We start from the raw sequence: 18,186 nt of genomic DNA, 5'->3' as shown, positions 1-18,186 counted from the left end.
AATTGAAACCCCAATGGCAAGGGCAAGCCCATGTGGGGTCCAAAATGAAGAAATCACCTGACATGTGAACCTTCAACAAGTATCGATGTCGTCCCGAAATTAGTTAAGATTTATTAAGGAAACTATGAATATTAATATTTTTTTAATAAAGATAGCATGTAAAACTTTATCATATTTATAGAATTAGCTTATGAATATACTGATTAGTGATATTAAGATTTTTTTTCTGTTCTTTTATCATTATCTTTCCTTTTATTTAAGTATTTGTCAGTTTATTAGGAATCTAGTACCATTAGGATTTATCTTATTTTCTTCTTATATATTGTATCAAAGATCTGTGCAGATGATGAAGATTATTATTGAATTTAAAAAATGGAGGTTTTTTAAGTTTCCCAACTCTCAATATTCCCTTATGCTTATGAATTAGTGAATTGTTGGATTTTTATCTCAAAATTTTTAAGAATCAACAAGTTATTTTCGGTATTCTTATGAATCAATGAGTTGTCGAAACACTTGATCAATTTCCATCACATACGATGCATAAGTGGGTACAGGGCCGGACCCGTGTGCACATACTTGATCAACCGAAAGTCAAGTGACTAATCTCTTGAGATATTGAGATCCATTTAAGAGATTGACCTCTCCCAACAAATATTTTTTTATACAAAGGATCGGATCGAACCCATTATCATGTGTTTAAGGGATAAGATTATTTGTCAATCATGTCACACATTATTGATTCAAGTGTGTGTGCCCATTTTGTCACCCCCATTAAGGGACACCATAGCTTTAAAAATGGTTTGCCCCAACTGTTTGTCTAATACAATCATGAATTAAAGATTTGAACGGGTGGGTATGCTCAATAAGTTGGTCATGAACTTGATCCGATTTTAATGGTTTGATATATGGCTAAAACGATGACCCGACATGGTTGAGCTAGTGAACCAAATTGAATAAATCGATTATATCAAAATTAATTGTTTTTTTTTTTAAGAAAATGCAAAATTTAATGAAAATACATAAATATGCACTAAAAAATGAAACTAAAAACCTAAATTTTATTTAATGGGTCAACTTAACATCAAACTATCATAATATTATTAAACTTATACCACAATTAATACATATCCTTATATATTATGTTATTTAGATCGAGTTGTGTAATTTAATTACTAATTCACTGGTTCAATGAGTGACTTATCAACCCAACAACACAGGCAAGTCATCGATCAGGCTGATTTTAAAAACTTTGGGAGGCACACTCACCCATTGCTAGTAAAGTTACTAAAACTTATCCTTTGGGTTCACAAACAAAAAATATTTGTTATTAAAGCAAAAATCCACTTATGTTAGTGAAAAGAAACCTAACATATAATTATCTTTTAAAATAAAAAAGATTTATCTTTAAGTCTCATTTACCATTGTGTTAACCTGATTGCAGAAGGTAAATGCTTTATTGTGTAAATGATCGCGTGGATTCAAGACAAAGAAATGACATTTGTTTAACACATGGGTAAATGGGATGTTATACGATGTTGTGTTCTAATTTGGGAAAACTTCTATCTTTTGCAAGTGGAGTGAGGCATGAGTTCTGTTTCTGGATAAAGAGAATTATATGGAAGGAAGAAAGATACAGGGTTCGTTCGATATAATAAAAAAATGAAAAGAAAATGAATTGAAATAAATTTTTTGAATTAAGTTAAAGTATAAAAATACGAGTTTCATTTTATTTTACTATTTATTTGTTTATTTGTCCTCTTTCCTCTCAAACGAATGCACCCACAAAGATAAATTATAATAAACTAATTTTAAAAAATAGAGATAAGAGTGGAAATAAGCTAAACTAAGGTGTTCTAAATGTTTATAGGTCAAGTCTGATTGTTATTAGTGAGTTTGTTTAAAGGTGCAAATAACAAATGTTAAGGTTAAAGGTTGATAAAAAAAAAGATGTAAATATAATTTTTATTTCTACAAATTAATATTTTTGTTTTTGTTTTTATAAAAAATTTTATTCCTTATAAAATATATTTATTTTTATTTTTCATCTTTTAACATATTTTAAATAATATTTTTTACTATTTAAAATACTATCTAAAATACTTAAAAATAAAGAATGAAACAGCTTTACAAAAAATATAAAAAATTACAGTAACAAAAGATAAAAAAAGTTAAATACACAGACATAAAATATATCTAAGCTAAAATAAAATAGAAAGTCTCAATTAAAAAAAATGTACAAATAATAAATTTGATTTAAATCGTGTTTGTCAAAGTTTTTTAGGCTCACACGAGCAAAGCAAGCTGATATATATTAAAGAAACCCTCAAAATCGAGGCAGATAGAGCGACATAGGATCAAACACGATGAAGCTCAGACTCAGATCTTTGGAATCTAAAGAAACCCTCAAAATCGAAGTCCCCGATTCCTGCTGTTCTCTGCAGCAACTCAAAGACACCGTTTCTCACACCATCTCTTCTTCTTCTTCCTCTTCCTCTTCTGTGCACCTTTCCCTAAACAGAAAGGACGAAATCCACGCCCCTTCGCCGGACGAGCCACTCCAATCTCTCGGTGTCGCCGCCGGCGACCTCATCTTCTACTCTCTCAACCCCACCGCCTTCTCCCTCGAAACCCTTCCCCACAAGCCAGAAACCGCTCCCCTCGACGGACCCACCATCCAAGACTCGCCGGAAACCCTCGCCGGCGACGCCCCCTCCGTTCCCACCGCCGAAAAGCCTCCGACTTTGGACTCTGCGGAACCGGAACCCGCGGAAATGATTGATGGGTCTGACGGGACCGTGGTGGTGAGTACCAATTCCGAGCCTTTCTTCGTGAGAAGGGTTCTGAAAGAAGCGCTTGGGAACAACGTTACTGATTTCAAGTTGTTAGTGTTTGCGGTTCACGGTGTTGTTCTGGAATCTGGGTTTGTTAGAATCGACAAGGATTCGCGTATGGCGGTTAGTTGTTCTGACCTTCTTGATGATTCTCCTTCGGCTTTTTCTTCGGTGATATCGTTGAGGTATACCCTGCCTGAGATTCTGGCTAATGGTGCTTCTCACAGTGTGAATTTGAAGTTTCAGACATTGGGGCATTTTGTGAATGTTTGTGGGTCGTTGTCTGATGATGTTAGGTCGATGTTACATTTTGTTTGTTTGGATACACGTAAATATGTTAGGCCTTTAGAGTCGATGCTGGCTAATTCTGAAACCAAGGGTAGTCTTAATGATGGGGAAGATATTGTCTTTGGAAATGAAGTTTTTGAAATGTGGAAGATGGGGAAAGATAGGCTTGCATTGCCACTGTTAATTGATCTTTGTGAGAAGGCTGGGGTGGATCTTCCGCCTTGTTTTATGCGGCTACCGATGGAGCTTAAGCTCTTGATTTTGGAGCGTCTTCCGGGTGTTGATTTGGCCAAAGTGGCTTGTACTTGTTCGGAGCTGCGATACTTGTCCACCAGCAACGAGTTGTGGAAGAAAAAGTATGAGGAGGAATTTGGAAAAGAGGGAGATAGAAAAGGGTGGCTTTTCAAGGATTTGTTTGCTTTGTCCTGGGAAACAAAGAAGAGGCGTCAAGCGGTTCCTTTTCGACGACAGGGGATTTCAAGAAACATTATTTTCTCGCCCAACCATTTTGGAATGCCTCCAGTTTGGGGTGGAGAATATGGTGTGCAGCCAGTATTTGGTGTGCCATTCCCTAGATACCAACCAAGGCGGAATATCATTCCTCCATGTACTCTGACTCTGGGAGATTTCAATATATAATCTGCTGAGCTGAATTCTACTCATCAGTAATGTGTAGTGCCTGGTATGGTTCACCTATTTTCTAGTTTTCTCCTTACATGTGGAAAATACATTGCTAGTGAATTCATCATAGATGACTGGTTGTGATTTGTGAATAAATAATGTTTGCGAATATTGATTTGTAGGCCTTTTTTTTTGGGTTAGAAATCAGAATTCTGTGGCCGTTTTATTTGTTTTGTCTTTTGGGTATACGTTTTGAATATGATGATAGGATCTGAATATGATTCAGAATTCTTCAATCTCTGTGTGTTGTCTTTGGTTCATGTCTTCCTGTTTATGCCTAGGGAAGACCAAATTCTGTTTCAGTATATAGATAAAACTGTTACATATCATTTTCTCCAAAAATGTATGAACCTCATGTTTTTGCTATGTACGTATTACCGTAGTAGTGTAGTATATGACTTAATTGATATGAAGGGATTTGGATCTTGTGAATTGTGATGTTAGTCATGTTACTTTTTTTTTGGTAGGCGAATTGTGATGTTACTAATATAACCAATTGTCCATATAACAATAGTATGCTATGACCTAGAGAAAGACACATAAGCAAATTTTATGGACCATTAGAGAAAAATCTTGTTTACGCATGATTCCTCCCAACGGAAAACATTGGTGTGGACACATATATGATGTGTTCTACAGATCTAGGGATAGTTATTTACAATATGATACATTCATGTCTTCCTATAAAAATAGTTGAAAAACATTGTTTTGAACCTAAAAGTACCATGTTTTGATAAATGGTGAAACCAAATTTATTAAAATTGGGTAATATTTAGTCATAGTTCATAGGATGCATGCTGGACGGGTAATGTGTGTTGTATAATTTAACTTGGTAGACAATGGATAGATAGTAGCATGATGGACCATTAATTGCACGGACTACGTGATCACATCGTATCTTGATTCTTGCAGTAATGGGAGTATCATGGACCAAAATAGAGTACTGTGCATTGTGTGAAGGGGGTTGGGTGGAGGTTACTTTGTATTGCACTACTAGTCTGTTACTTTAATTTGTGTTAGGATTGTCCCTGTATTATTTGTTTAGGGTTTCTTTCAAGACCTTGCAGACATAGGCTGAAATTAGTTAGCTGTAGTAGTTGTTTCTAGCAATAACATTTCAGTTTTTGTCACTATTTTGAACTACGTAATTGTATATTTTAACTAAAAGACATAATGTCAGTGATTAACGAGCCATTTGATTCTATTATTGTCTGCTTACCTTTTAAGATTACTTAATAAAAGATTAAACCATCAATTTTGTCTCTGAAACTGCAAGGTACTGTCACATTAGCTCCAGAATCAAGCAAAATGGTGAAAAGGTTCCCGAAACTGCTTATGGATGTTATGACCATCGATCTCTCCAGTAATATTTTACTGAATGAAATCGCCTGCATTAAACTGCTTAAAATAAAGGAAAATACAAAGAACAAAGAATAGGAATATGGCTAAAGACATGACTTTTCTGTGGAATGATTGGAATCTTCTTAGGGGAATTGTGTTTTTAAGTTGTGCCATAATTGCATAGCTGTAATAACTTGGACACTAGGTTTCTGATATTGTAAAGGTGATTGAGCCAGATTAGTAAAATTTCTCCAGAATCCCCCTCATAGATCGTGGAATCATTCAGGTTGATGGGAAATGGTGAAGAAATAGAGGGAAGAGAGATCAAATAGGTGGGGAAATTAAAAGGATAGGAATAAGATATTTTGTTAATTTAAACTTGTGAGGAGAAATCACGCAAATAAAAAATAATTGATTTTTCAAAATAATAATTGATTGTAGTCTTTTGATAATCGATTATCAACCTAGTAAGACGATTAATAATAGATTTATTTTTCGTAAATCAAACACTTTTCAATTAATTTTTATTATTTGTTTACTCATTTATTTATTTATTACTTACATTTACTTTATTTTTTATTTATTTATTTCTTCTTAGCAAACACAACTTTATTTACTTGCCAGACAATTAATTAAGATTAGTGCCTCTGGGCTTAAGTAAGAACATCTTTTAATAGAGGTTCTTGTGCGCTTAAGAATTCCTGAACATTATATCTAATATTGTTCTTGTTTAAGAGTTTTTCGGTTGAGTTTTGAAAAAGAACTCTATTTTTGTCAATAATTATTATTTTTAATTCATTTGAAAGAAAAAAAGAGGTTTATTTTTTTTCTGTGCAAGTAAAATCTAAGAATTCAAATTGGGTTTTATTATTATAACAAAAATGATAATTTTTTTTGCATCTTATGATATCATGAGATCCACTAAAGATGCTTTAAGCAATACATTATAATCTAAGGATTAAGAAAAACATCATTGGGATCATCTTAAAAAGTTCACACCAGTCATGACTTCTTGGATAGGTTCATTAGAGAGGTTTTCTCATGCAACAAGCTACACTAGGAAAAAAGTAATGAAACTTCAATATCTATAACTATTAATAGCAAAAAAAAAAAACTCATGTTTTTGTTAAATTAATTTAGATGCAAACATGAAAACATGTGTAGTATCACAATTCACAAGTTTAACCTCCAACAAATATCATACAATAGTTTATATTAGTAGTTTATTATGATGAGGTCTAACTTAATTGATTGGACAATGTGTGTGAATATTATAAATTTTTATTTTCATGTTTAATTTCTAAGAATAAAGAATATTAATAATTTATTTTTTAAAAAGTTCGAACAATTTATCAAACATTCATCAAACAAGAGATAGACAAGAGTATTGATTAACTCTTAAATATATAATCGATCCATCTAATGCATGTTTGAATTCCTTTGATACTTGTGGACTCAATCTACATTTGAGAGACTTGCCATTGATTTTTCAAACATGTTTCATGTTAGTTTTGTCTATCATTCTCTTAAAATAATTTTAAGATAAACTTATTAGACGAGAGATTAACTTACGAGTTATTTTTTATTTTTAGCATTCATTTTATTAAGATTTAATGAATATTTACTATTATATGTGTTATGTGTTATGGGTTTGTGGTTTTTTTCTTTTTATATATTTTGTGGGCCCGTCACCTATTATTATAAAAATTAATAAATATTGTGATTGACCATCTATAATTTTTTTTGACGAAGGGGGAATCTACTAATTAAATGATAATGTGTTTGAAAAAATAAACTAAACTTACCGTTGTTCTCTTTTGCCATGTTGGTAATTTTGAAAATCCTAATAGTACTCCACAAAACAAACGGCAGAGTTTTGGACTGGCCTCGGGCGGCAAAAAATATTTTAAAATTCAAAAAATGAAAGATGGGGAACTAACCCTGGTTAGCAAGTTGGGTTACGTTAGATAGAGACAGCTCACGCACCCTGAACCAACCCTGGTTACAGATAACGACAGCACAGCGACCCCATATATATATCTCCCTATAAAACCAATCCCATATCCTACGAACGCTCCTCACTTCCAGAATTCAAAGAAGGCGTCTTCATAAACGCCTTTATTCTCCATTTCCGTTTCCTTCCCGGAATTCGATTTTTCATCTCTGAAAATGAGAGAGTGCATCTCGATCCACATTGGTCAGGCCGGTATCCAGGTCGGAAATGCTTGCTGGGAGCTCTACTGTCTTGAGCACGGCATCGGGGTAAGTCTTCAATCTCAAGATATTTTGATTCAGATCTGTGTTGTCAAAGGCTTGTTACGTGCACTTTCTTTCTTCATATTTCTATTATTTCTCAGATCTAAAGAACTTTGAACGTTATTTTCAAAATTTCAGACGTTTATGATTTTTCTCTTAGATTAATGCGTCTTTGAACTCCCACATGTTGGCATTGTGCTTGAATTCACGTATTTTTTCCGTCTGTCCTGCCAGATCTGTTTTGTTTTTGCATTTTCTAAATCGTTTATGCATGTTGTTGTTCGGATCTATATGAGTAGCTAGGTAATAATTTTCATTAGATCGTTCTGATTTAATCGTTTTATTTTGAGGTTAAATTTTATGTTTGTGCTTCTAGAGTTGTAGATGTTATTTTTTCTATATTTTTGAACAATTAAAAGTAGTTTCTCTAAAATCAGTTTACGATCAATTACGTATGAACTCATTTCTCCTTTTATTTTCGCTCTATTTTCTAGGCAACGTGAATTTTTAATGCGATTTTGAAATATTTATCTATGGAAAGTGGATGCTTATAATTTGTTTCTATTTCTATGCAGCCCGATGGGCAAATGCCAAGTGACAAAACAGTTGGCGGAGGTGATGATGCTTTCAACACTTTCTTCAGTGAGACTGGTGCTGGAAAGCACGTGCCACGTGCCGTCTTTGTAGATCTTGAGCCCACTGTTATTGATGAAGTGAGGACCGGAACTTACCGCCAGCTTTTCCACCCAGAGCAGCTCATCAGCGGCAAAGAAGATGCCGCCAACAACTTTGCCCGTGGTCATTATACCAGTAAGTCACACCATTTATCATACTTTATTTCCTAATGTTGTTAGTAACATAATTTCATATACCTAATGATATGTTGTACTTGTTTGGTACCTTATCAGTTGGGAAAGAGATCGTTGATCTGTGCTTGGACCGCATCAGAAAGCTTGCTGACAACTGCACTGGACTCCAAGGGTTCTTAGTATTCAATGCCGTTGGTGGAGGAACTGGTTCTGGACTTGGTTCCCTTCTGTTGGAGCGTCTCTCCGTTGATTATGGCAAGAAATCCAAGCTTGGTTTCACTGTCTACCCCTCCCCTCAGGTCTCCACCTCCGTTGTTGAGCCATACAACAGTGTCCTCTCCACCCACTCTCTCTTGGAGCACACCGATGTTGCTGTCCTTTTGGATAATGAAGCCATCTATGACATCTGTAGGCGCTCCCTTGACATTGAACGTCCTACCTACACCAACCTCAACCGTCTTGTTTCTCAGGTAATGATATGCATATGTTGATATATGTGATTCCTTGTAATCATTAGTGATTAATATCAACTAACTTGTTATACTTTTCTGTGTATTAATTAATTGGTGTTTCTTTGTTTTGGGGTTCAGGTGATTTCTTCTTTGACTGCTTCCCTGAGGTTTGATGGGGCCCTGAATGTGGATGTGACTGAATTCCAGACCAACTTGGTCCCATATCCCAGAATCCATTTCATGCTTTCCTCCTATGCTCCAGTTATCTCTGCTGAGAAGGCCTACCATGAACAGCTTTCAGTGGCTGAAATTACCAACAGTGCTTTCGAGCCATCGTCCATGATGGCCAAGTGTGACCCTCGCCACGGAAAGTACATGGCATGTTGCCTGATGTACCGTGGTGACGTTGTGCCCAAAGATGTGAATGCTGCTGTTGCCACCATCAAGACCAAGAGGACGATTCAGTTTGTGGATTGGTGCCCTACTGGTTTCAAGTGTGGTATTAACTACCAGCCCCCTACTGTTGTTCCTGGAGGTGATCTTGCCAAGGTGCAGAGGGCAGTTTGCATGATTTCAAACTCCACCAGTGTGGCTGAGGTGTTTGGTCGCATTGACCACAAGTTTGATCTCATGTATGCCAAGCGTGCCTTCGTCCATTGGTACGTGGGTGAGGGTATGGAAGAAGGTGAATTTTCAGAAGCCCGTGAGGATCTTGCAGCCCTCGAGAAGGATTATGAAGAAGTGGGTGCTGAGTCTGGTGAGGGCCAGGATGAGGACGAAGACTACTAGAATCTACTTCAGATTCTTGTTCTTGTGGTCTTTTTCTGTTGTTGTGTTTGATGTTCAGATGTACCAGTACCGTTGTGGGTTTTAATTTGGATGCATTGTTTTTATGCTTCGCTGCTTCTGTTACAGACCCAAACGGAATGGCAATATATATTTTGACCATTGTCTGAACTACTATTTTGTTTTAGCTGTGTTAATTATTGACTTTTTTTCTTTTCGATTAAGTGTGGTACTTTTTCGGAACTTAAGGGCCGAAAATTTGATTGTAGAGGAGAGGAGTTTTGAGATCCCCTTCCTTTAGGAAATGAGAAAAAAAAATAGAAAAGAAACGAGATTTTTAAAATTCTTAAAAACGTTTTTGCTTTTGTTGAAGAAATCCTAAATCCCAAGATTTTTTGTTTTTGTAGAGCGGAGTAGCTTCTATATTTTGTTTTTATCAGTGTAGTTATTTATTTGAATATTGCACACAAATTATCCATTTGGGTGTGTATTTTTTAGTTCTTAAAATTTAAAAATATTTTTTAATATTCGAATTTTGATGACTTATTTTTGTAATCTTTGACCCAGTAAATTAATAGTTTATGGAAATTTATTACTTTATAATAATTTTAAAATACAAATTCAAACAATTAAAAAATAAAAAATTATTTCATGACAATTAAAAATTGATTAATTTTTTTTAATAAAAAAATTACATTTTAAATAGTGCTAAAAAGTCATCTCATAATGCTAAAAATTGATTGACTTCAGTTGCTATTCTATCAACAACATGATTGAGTGATAGACAATAATAATCCTTTAAGCATGTAATTTACGTGTTCTAGTCCAAGATTGTGCATAGAATTTTTTTTGAGGAGAAATTAACTCCTTAGATAAATTACATCAGATTGATTCTTGACTCTCTCAATCAATGATATCCTAGGTTTATTAAAAAAATAAAAGCTTCCATTACTCTTGCATCATTAAACTACTCAATATGTAAAAAAAATTAAATGTAAAATTCAATTTAGAAAGAAATGAAAAAATAAATAGAAAGTATATATATATTTATTATGAAATTACTTCTATTTTGTTTTTTAATATATATATAGAGAGAGAGAGAATGGTATTTAATTTTTTAATATTAAATTATTTTGGTTGACAGTATATAACATGTTTAAAAATATATATAAATAAAGAGGTACCAAACGCACAAGTAGGCCCAAAGATGACATATTATCCTATGGTAAAAAAAATACCCCTCAGTGAAAAACAAATAAGACGAAAAAAAGTGAAAAAAATAAGAATATAAGTATATTTAATAGAGGAGAGAAGAAAAATAAAATATTGTTTGATCCATTAATAATTTTTATTTTATTTTTTACATATTTCCATCCACATATTTATTTTCCATTTCATTTAAATCAAACACTTCTATTTCTTCTTATGTTTTTCACCTCTTCCTGTTTCTATTTACATTTTCAATTTCCATTCACTCTATTTATTTTTACCTATTCTTTATTACCAAACTGACGTTAGTGGCCAAAACCCCTCTTGCGAAGATAGGCAAGGAAGTAAGGAAGCGTACGTAATTCCACTCACACTCGGTTTAGCGAAGCGAGGAAAGCCCCAATTTGCTTCATTATCAGGTAATAACTCGCTCTTCATCAATTTTTCTTCAACCTAATACTCTACTCTTCTTTCAATTCAATTTCTCCATTCTTATTTGCTTTCCCAGGAAATTTAGTAAATGCACGAGTTTTTTCAGTTTTGTTTTGAATAAATAGAGGTGACCAGAAAATTCTTGCTATTAGTGGAGTGTCTGAAATTTAAACTATATGGCAAGCTGATTTTTTTTTGGTTTGGTTTGTTTCAGCAAAACGAAATAGTGCAATGGGTGCAGTTTACTTTTCTCAATCATGTTACAAACCTAGGCAAATTTTCAATTTGGAGAGAGAAAGCACTTTGGTGGGAAGATGTCCTGTTGTTCAGATTAGATGCCGGAGGGTTGTGAGTGCGTGTCTTAACGTGGATGTTGATGCACCTAATACAGGGAATACAACATCGGAGAAGAAGAAAACTAAGGATGTGATCGAGATGGAAGGGATGTATTTGGTTGGGACATATGCAAGAACACCAGTGGTACTTGAGAGGGGGGAAGGTTGTAAGTTGTATGATGTTGAAGGGAATGAATATTTAGATTTGAGTGCTGGGATTGCTGTCAATGCACTAGGCCATGGGGATGCAGACTGGTTGAAAGCTGTTGTTGAGCAAGCCGGCACCCTTACTCATACCAGCAATATATTCCACACAATTCCTCAGGTTTGAGCATGTTATTATTTTTGTTTGTCTTATATATTATATATCAATGTCTTCATTTGTCTTAAATATGGGCATATGGGCATACAATGAGTTGTGTATTTGTATCTAAGTTGTTTTTATGTCATCTTTAATTTGTGTAGATATCATGAAAAAAGTTTGGATTAAGACACTAGTTTTCTTGGAAACAATTAAGCCGGGCAACAAATTTACTAGTATTTATTTCACAACTGTTTATATATATATATATATATATATATATATATAATTTCAGCTTACATTTTAAAGCCTTTTTCTACCTTTTTTTGATCTTATGAGGGTATGCATAATTTTGTGAATGTCAGGGTTGGAGCATTGGAGGTGGGATTGGTGATTTAATTATTTATGATTGCTCAATGTGGTGTGTATCAACTATTATTTTGGCTTTAAAAGAGATTCTGAAAGTAATACTTTAGCTGACTTTATAATAACAAAGAGTTGGATAGAAAATTGCGTGCACTTAAGTTTTTTTGAAAAAAGGTATAGGAGTTAGGAATTTTTACCAATGATTGGCAAGAAAACTTTAGATTTGATGGTGGAACATGGTTCTCTTAATGGTGATTTATCATAGCTTCTGGAAAAGTTAATTTTCAGGATTGAGTACTTGTTTTATATTGTACTACAATTCACTGAATGAAGAGAAACTCAGTTATTGTTATCAAGCTTTAGTAAACTTAAGAGTATAGTGCTTATGAAATTTTGAGTTTCTATAAACTAGAATTTGTCTAGAACTCTGGCAGGGAAAGGAAAACTAAACCACTTTATAATAATGAAAAACAGGTCCAAAATGAAACATAGTGTACATTACATTGTCAACACTTAAGCTTTCTATGAATATCTATATATATATATATATATATATATATATATATATTTTAATTTACAATTTGAAGGACTTTATTAGTAATCCTAAGTTATTAGTTTCATAAGGTGTTAAATGATTTATTTACATTCCTTTCCAATTTCAGACTCAACTGTTCATAGAATCCAGTGTATTGTATTCTTCCCCATATCAAATTTCTTCCTTCCCCTGAATGTATGGCTTTATATGAATCCTCCCTTCTTTACTCGATAGATTTTAAGATTTCAGTTACATACTTCATTGCGCTTTGGAGATTGCCATTGTTCATTTGGTTTTGTAATGTCACTCTTTCATTGTACCCACATCATGAAAAGGAAAGAAAGCAACTTGTTCATTTTCTGCTTTATCCAATAAGTATATGGTTGTAATGTTATTGTGCATGTCTATATCATAGCTTTATATATTTTTTTTTTTATCTATTTCTTTGTAATTGTTTATAGTTGCTCCATTATGCTTTACTTTGGTTTATTTCTTGTAAAAGCATGTAAGGTGTCTGCACAGTGTTGCATTCTACCTTTATCTGTTTCTATAATTATTTTGGCATTGATGCAGGTAGAACTTGCAAAGCGTCTTGTGGCTTCTTCTTTTGCTGATCGTGTATTCTTTGCAAATTCTGGAACTGAGGCAAATGAAGCAGCTATCAAATTTGCAAGAAAGTATCAGAGGCACACAACTTCTAACGGGAAAGTTCCAGCAACAGAGTTCATAGCTTTTAGTAACTGCTTCCATGGAAGAACCCTGGGTGCACTTGCTTTGACTAGTAAAGTGCAATACAGAATGCCTTTTGAACCTGTTATGCCTGGAGTGACCTTTTTAGAGTATGGAAATGCTCAGGCTGCAGTTGAATTAATTAAGCAGGGCAAGATTGCTGCAGTTTTTGTTGAGCCCATCCAAGGAGAAGGTGGAATTTACAGTGCTACAAAAGAATTTCTACAGTCTCTACGTAATGCTTGTGATGAAACTGGGGCACTTCTTGTGTTTGATGAGGTATCAAATATCTAATATTGATATGTAACAGTCAAAGACACAAAATTGGTTATATATATATATATATATATATATATATATATATATATTCCTTTTAGTTGCTTTAAGATGCTTCCAAAAAGATTGTCTGATATATTACTCTTGATGGCATTGTCACTTGAAATGGTTGGTTGGTTTATTTTATCTATGCCCTTTTAATAATTGATAGTGAGAAGAATGAGATTGCCTAGTACCATGACCTTCTAGTAAATCCACAAAAATTTCTTAATTCAGAGTGACAAAGTATGGCTGTCATATTTTGAAGTATATTTATAACATATATTTAATTATTCTATTTGGTTGTTAATTTTATTCTATTTAACCATGATATGCTTTCTGTGATTTTGTAGGTTCAATGTGGTTTAGGTAGATCAGGGTTTCTCTGGGCCCATGAGGCATATGGTGTCTTCCCGGATATGATGACCCTTGCGAAGCCTCTTGCTGGAGGCCTACCTATTGGAGCACTCTTAGTGACTGAGAGAGTTGCTTCTGCTATAAATTATGGTGATCATGGAAGCACTTTTGCTGGAAGCCCTCTAGTTTGTAGTGCTGCTCTTGCTGTTTTGGATAAAATATCAAAACCTGATTTCCTGTCATCTGTATCTAAGAAAGGCCTCTACTTCAAAGAACTACTTAGGGAAAAGTTAGGAGAAAACCGGCATGTGAAAGAAATTCGTGGTGTTGGGCTAATCATAGGAATAGATTTAGATGTACCTGCATCACCCCTCGTAGATGCATGCCGGAGTTCTGGCCTCCTAGTGTTAACTGCTGGAAAAGGAAATGTTGTCAGGCTAGTCCCGCCATTGATCATAACAGAGAAGGAGCTAGAGCAAGCGGCTGGCATTTTGTGCCAAACTTTACCAGTTCTTGATAACTAGGAGTGTAGGAGAAAGAGTATTGGCCTTACTTTGCTAGCGAAATAGAACATATTTGGTGGTGTATTGTTGAGTAGCTGAGTCACAGATGGTGTTGCCTAACTTACCAGATTCTGTGGATAAAATAAGGCTTCTAATAATATAGCAGCTAAGGAATCATCAATATCATCACCTAAGTCACATGAATTCCCAGTAGGGTTATATATTATATTGAACTTGTGTCTTACCCTCTAGCTAGGCATATAACTATAGTATGACTTCAAATATCTTGAGAGGTTCTAGGGGAATGGATAAGACCAGTTCAAAATGTCTTACCGAACAATAATATCAAAATGAAAACTCTAACTGAAAGAGACCGAATAATAAATATGAAAACTTCAGTTAACTGTTTAAAATTACCTCTTTACATTAGGTCATTTTTGTGTGTTTTACCATACACTAAGTGTCTATTTCAAACAACGTTGAATGCATACAATACGTGCATTATGAGAGAATATCATGTCAAAGTATATAAAACACGTTGAAGCCATTCCTTAGTTGCTTCACTTTGACGTCCATCTGGAAAGGATGTACGTGAAAGCAAACTGAGATAAATCACCCTAGTTTGAACCATGACAGCATTTTATTTTTTTGGTGAATAACCATGAAAGCATTTGAATATATGTGACTATAAAAATCGATCATCTTTTATAATTTGATAAATACATAGATTAAAGACCTTATTTTTATATTAAAATAAAAGTTTGACTTTTATGCACTGTTAATATAAAAATTTATACAGTTAATTAATCCAAAATCATCTTAAATACAACTTTAAAATAGTTAGTATAAAAATCTGTATATCTATGATTAAATTTTACATTATTAGTATTTAAACTAAATTCTTAAAATATTTATAACAATAATTGTATGATTACCAATTTGTTAAGTACCAGCATTTTAAAAGTTACTATCGTTGTGGTTGTCACCTTTTACCATCATTATAGTGGAATATGCCTTATTTCATGCATAAGTTTTCTATAGTTGTGGTGTCACTTATATTTTAACAAATCAAATGACCCCAAGTCTTAAATTTAAATAAAACATTTAATGAATAGAATGCCAAATTTTAAATAAATAAAACATTGAACTAATTTTAATATTCAAATAAAAATTAGGACTTAATAAATATTTAAACAAGATATTAATTTCATTTTGGAGTTAATTGTAATAGTATTAAGTGCTTGTTTGGTTGTGGGGGAAGAAATTACTATTCATGAGTAGATTTTCAAAAAATAATGTACATTTGAGATCTCTTTCTCTCAACTTTAATTTATTATTATTTTTCATTCTTTTTTCTCCCACACAATCAAAATCACCCAAGATTCATAGATAACAAAACACAAAGGACAAGGTTGATGCGCCACGAAATCAATGGATCACTTAGAAGCAAATGAAGTAGAATAAGATGTGTCTTATCAATTTGATGAGAAAGAAGTATCTTAGAAGTTAGAACATCCAATGGAACAACTCATTTTTTGTGATTCCAATGAGTCCTACATTTACACATCACCCTTCTACGTTTTTTTCTCAGTACAAATAACTCTAAGCACTTAATCTCTACAATGATTCCACCAAAAAACTTACATCATTAAAAATGCTAAAGCATCGGTGCTTCAAGAAGCAACTGGTGTGCTGATAAATAAAATAAAAAGCAACTTTGCTTCCGAAGCATAATTGCTTCCCAGGCCACCGATATGGATGTTCTTATCAATTGGTTGAAATGTCACATGTGACTAAATCATATTTATAATTCACGTGACTTGCAAATTGATGATGAAGAAGTGATATCGCCCATTGTTCATCAAATTAGGAGCATATGGACGAAGATGACAAAGTGGATTATTTGAAAGAAAAAAATGGAGATAGAATGTGAAAATGATAAATATGTATAAAGTTTTGAATAATTCACATGCTTTCGTTAAATGATTAAACCTTACATACCTTTTTAAAATTCTCTCACAGAATTAAACTTTTTACTTAATTATTTTTTATAACAGAATTTGTTATTATATATTTAAAAAGTTCATATTATAAACATACTTATTTTTTAAGAAATTCAAATATAAAAATGAAAACCATTAACTTTTCAACCCCCACCTTCACAGTTCACACCAACATGTATGATATGTTATTTTATATAAAAAAGTATTATTATTATTATATAATACAAAAAATATTAAATATCTAATTTCTTACGATATTAAAATATTTAATATTATGCATTAAATAAATAAAAAATCATCTTTTTTATTTTTTAAGAAGTTAAAATATAAAAATGAAAACCATTAACTTTTCAACCCCCACCTTCACGGTTCACACCTACATGTATGATATATGTTATTTTAAGTCTCCAAAAAAAAATTCCATCTTTTTTTTCATTTAATGCATACTATTAAACATTTTTAATATCGTAAGAAATTAGATATTAAATATTTTTTTGTATTATATATATATATATATATATATATATATATATATAATACTTTCTTTTATATAAATATTTTTCAACTCGTACTGTAGCATTTGTCTTAATTTAAACTATTTTATGATAAACTCATCTCTTAAAACATTATTTGATAATGCGCATGTAAATAAAATAAATACCAATATAACTAATCTTCCAGAATTGGTAAATATTGCATTGGATCACCTTTTCTAAAAAAGATTACTATAATAGAAAATTCAAAAAAGTCCACATGATATTTTTGGTAAGCAATTAATAACGTTTGCTGTTCTTCCAATTAAAATGATACTAGTAACTCGTAAAAAAGAGAAAATTATTTTTCTTTTGATTGATAATTACTTTGTTCTCTTTGAATGAAAACCATTAACTTTTCAACCCCCACCTTCACAGTTCACACCAACACGTTAAGTCTCCAAAAAAATTTCACCTTTTTTTCATCATTTTCTTCTTAAGTTCTTTAAACATACTTATTTTTTAATAAATTAAATTATAAAAATGAAAACCATTAACTTTTCAATCCCCACCTTCACGGTTCACACCAACACGTATGTTATTATATATATTTAAAAAGTTCATATTATAAACATACTTATTTTTTAAGAAATTAAAATATAAAAATGAAAACCATTAACTTTTCAACCCAACATGTATGATATGTTATTTTAAGTCTCCAAAAAAAAAATTCCATCTTTTTTTTCATCATTTTATTCTTAATTTTTGTGTTAAGGATAATGGTCAAAGTTCATTTAATGCATACTATTAAATATTTTTAATATCGTAAGAAATTAGATATTAAATATTTTTTTGTATTATATAATAATAATAATACATTCTTTTTATATAGATATTTTTAACTCGTACTGTAACATTTGTCTTAGTTTAAACGAATTTATGATAAACTCATCTCTTAAAACATTATTTGATAATGTGCATGTAAATAAAATAAATACCAATATAATTAATCTTCCACAATTGGTAAATACTTCATTGGATCACCTTTTCTAAAAACGATTACTATAATAGAAGAATTCAAAAAAGTCCACATGATATTTTTGGTAAGCAATTAATAACGTTTGATGTTCTTCCAATTAAAATGATACTAGTAACTCGTAAAAAAAGAGAAAATTGTTTTTCTT

At 32.4% G+C, this 18,186-nt stretch overlaps 3 protein-coding genes across 6 annotated transcripts; all 3 read left to right on the top strand.

Annotated features, from left to right (window-relative positions):
* The first annotated feature begins 2,291 nt into the window (after positions 1–2,291).
* LOC114372543 (F-box protein SKIP22-like) lies at positions 2,292–7,231 on the top strand. 3 transcript variants are annotated; one of them, XM_028330151.1, is made up of 2 exons: positions 2,292–3,801; positions 6,992–7,231. In XM_028330151.1, exon 1 carries the CDS (start codon positions 2,364–2,366, stop codon positions 3,756–3,758), a length of 1,395 nt encoding a protein of 464 aa, XP_028185952.1. In that variant the 5' UTR covers positions 2,292–2,363; the 3' UTR covers positions 3,759–3,801; positions 6,992–7,231. The 3 variants fall into 3 exon arrangements, with proteins under 3 accessions (XP_028185952.1, XP_028185950.1, XP_028185951.1); XM_028330149.1 differs by lacking the exon at positions 6,992–7,231 and adding an exon at positions 5,077–5,407; XM_028330150.1 differs by lacking the exon at positions 6,992–7,231 and adding an exon at positions 4,713–5,007.
* On the top strand, positions 7,206–9,661 carry LOC114372544 (tubulin alpha chain-like). Its single transcript, XM_028330152.1, has 4 exons — positions 7,206–7,403; positions 7,973–8,207; positions 8,306–8,676; positions 8,797–9,661. The coding sequence occupies exons 1-4, from the start codon at positions 7,311–7,313 to the stop codon at positions 9,445–9,447; spliced, it is 1,350 nt and encodes a 449-aa protein (XP_028185953.1). The 5' UTR covers positions 7,206–7,310; the 3' UTR covers positions 9,448–9,661.
* Positions 9,662–10,888: 1,227 nt separating this feature from the next.
* On the top strand, positions 10,889–14,773 carry LOC114372107 (acetylornithine aminotransferase, mitochondrial-like). Of its 2 annotated transcripts, none has more exons than XM_028329516.1 (4): positions 10,889–11,072; positions 11,300–11,745; positions 13,196–13,630; positions 14,020–14,773. In XM_028329516.1, exons 2-4 carry the CDS (start codon positions 11,317–11,319, stop codon positions 14,545–14,547), a joined length of 1,392 nt encoding a protein of 463 aa, XP_028185317.1. In that variant the 5' UTR covers positions 10,889–11,072; positions 11,300–11,316; the 3' UTR covers positions 14,548–14,773. The 2 variants fall into 2 exon arrangements, with proteins under 2 accessions (XP_028185317.1, XP_028185318.1); XM_028329517.1 differs by lacking the exon at positions 10,889–11,072 and adding an exon at positions 11,108–11,212.
* The last annotated feature ends 3,413 nt before the right edge of the window (positions 14,774–18,186 follow it).

This window comes from Glycine soja, chromosome 10 (genome assembly GCF_004193775.1).
Source record: "Glycine soja cultivar W05 chromosome 10, ASM419377v2, whole genome shotgun sequence".
NCBI lineage: Eukaryota > Viridiplantae > Streptophyta > Magnoliopsida > Fabales > Fabaceae > Glycine > Glycine soja.
Note: the sequence above shows the minus strand (reverse complement) of the source record. Positions and strands in the feature narration are given on the sequence as shown.

Bases quoted from the DNA above. Each gene is read 5' to 3' on its own strand.
- LOC114372107 (XM_028329516.1), top strand. From the start codon at position 11,317: ATGGGTGCAGTTTACTTTTCTCAATCATGTTACAAACCTAGGCAAATT. The intron at 11,746-13,195 runs GTTTGAGCATGT...GCATTGATGCAG, and splicing joins TATTCCACACAATTCCTCAG to GTAGAACTTGCAAAGCGTCT. The intron at 13,631-14,019 runs GTATCAAATATC...GTGATTTTGTAG, and splicing joins CACTTCTTGTGTTTGATGAG to GTTCAATGTGGTTTAGGTAG.
- LOC114372543 (XM_028330151.1), top strand. From the start codon at position 2,364: ATGAAGCTCAGACTCAGATCTTTGGAATCTAAAGAAACCCTCAAAATC.
- LOC114372544 (XM_028330152.1), top strand. From the start codon at position 7,311: ATGAGAGAGTGCATCTCGATCCACATTGGTCAGGCCGGTATCCAGGTC. The intron at 8,208-8,305 runs GTAAGTCACACC...GTACCTTATCAG, and splicing joins TGCCCGTGGTCATTATACCA to TTGGGAAAGAGATCGTTGAT. The intron at 8,677-8,796 runs GTAATGATATGC...TTTGGGGTTCAG, and splicing joins TCAACCGTCTTGTTTCTCAG to GTGATTTCTTCTTTGACTGC.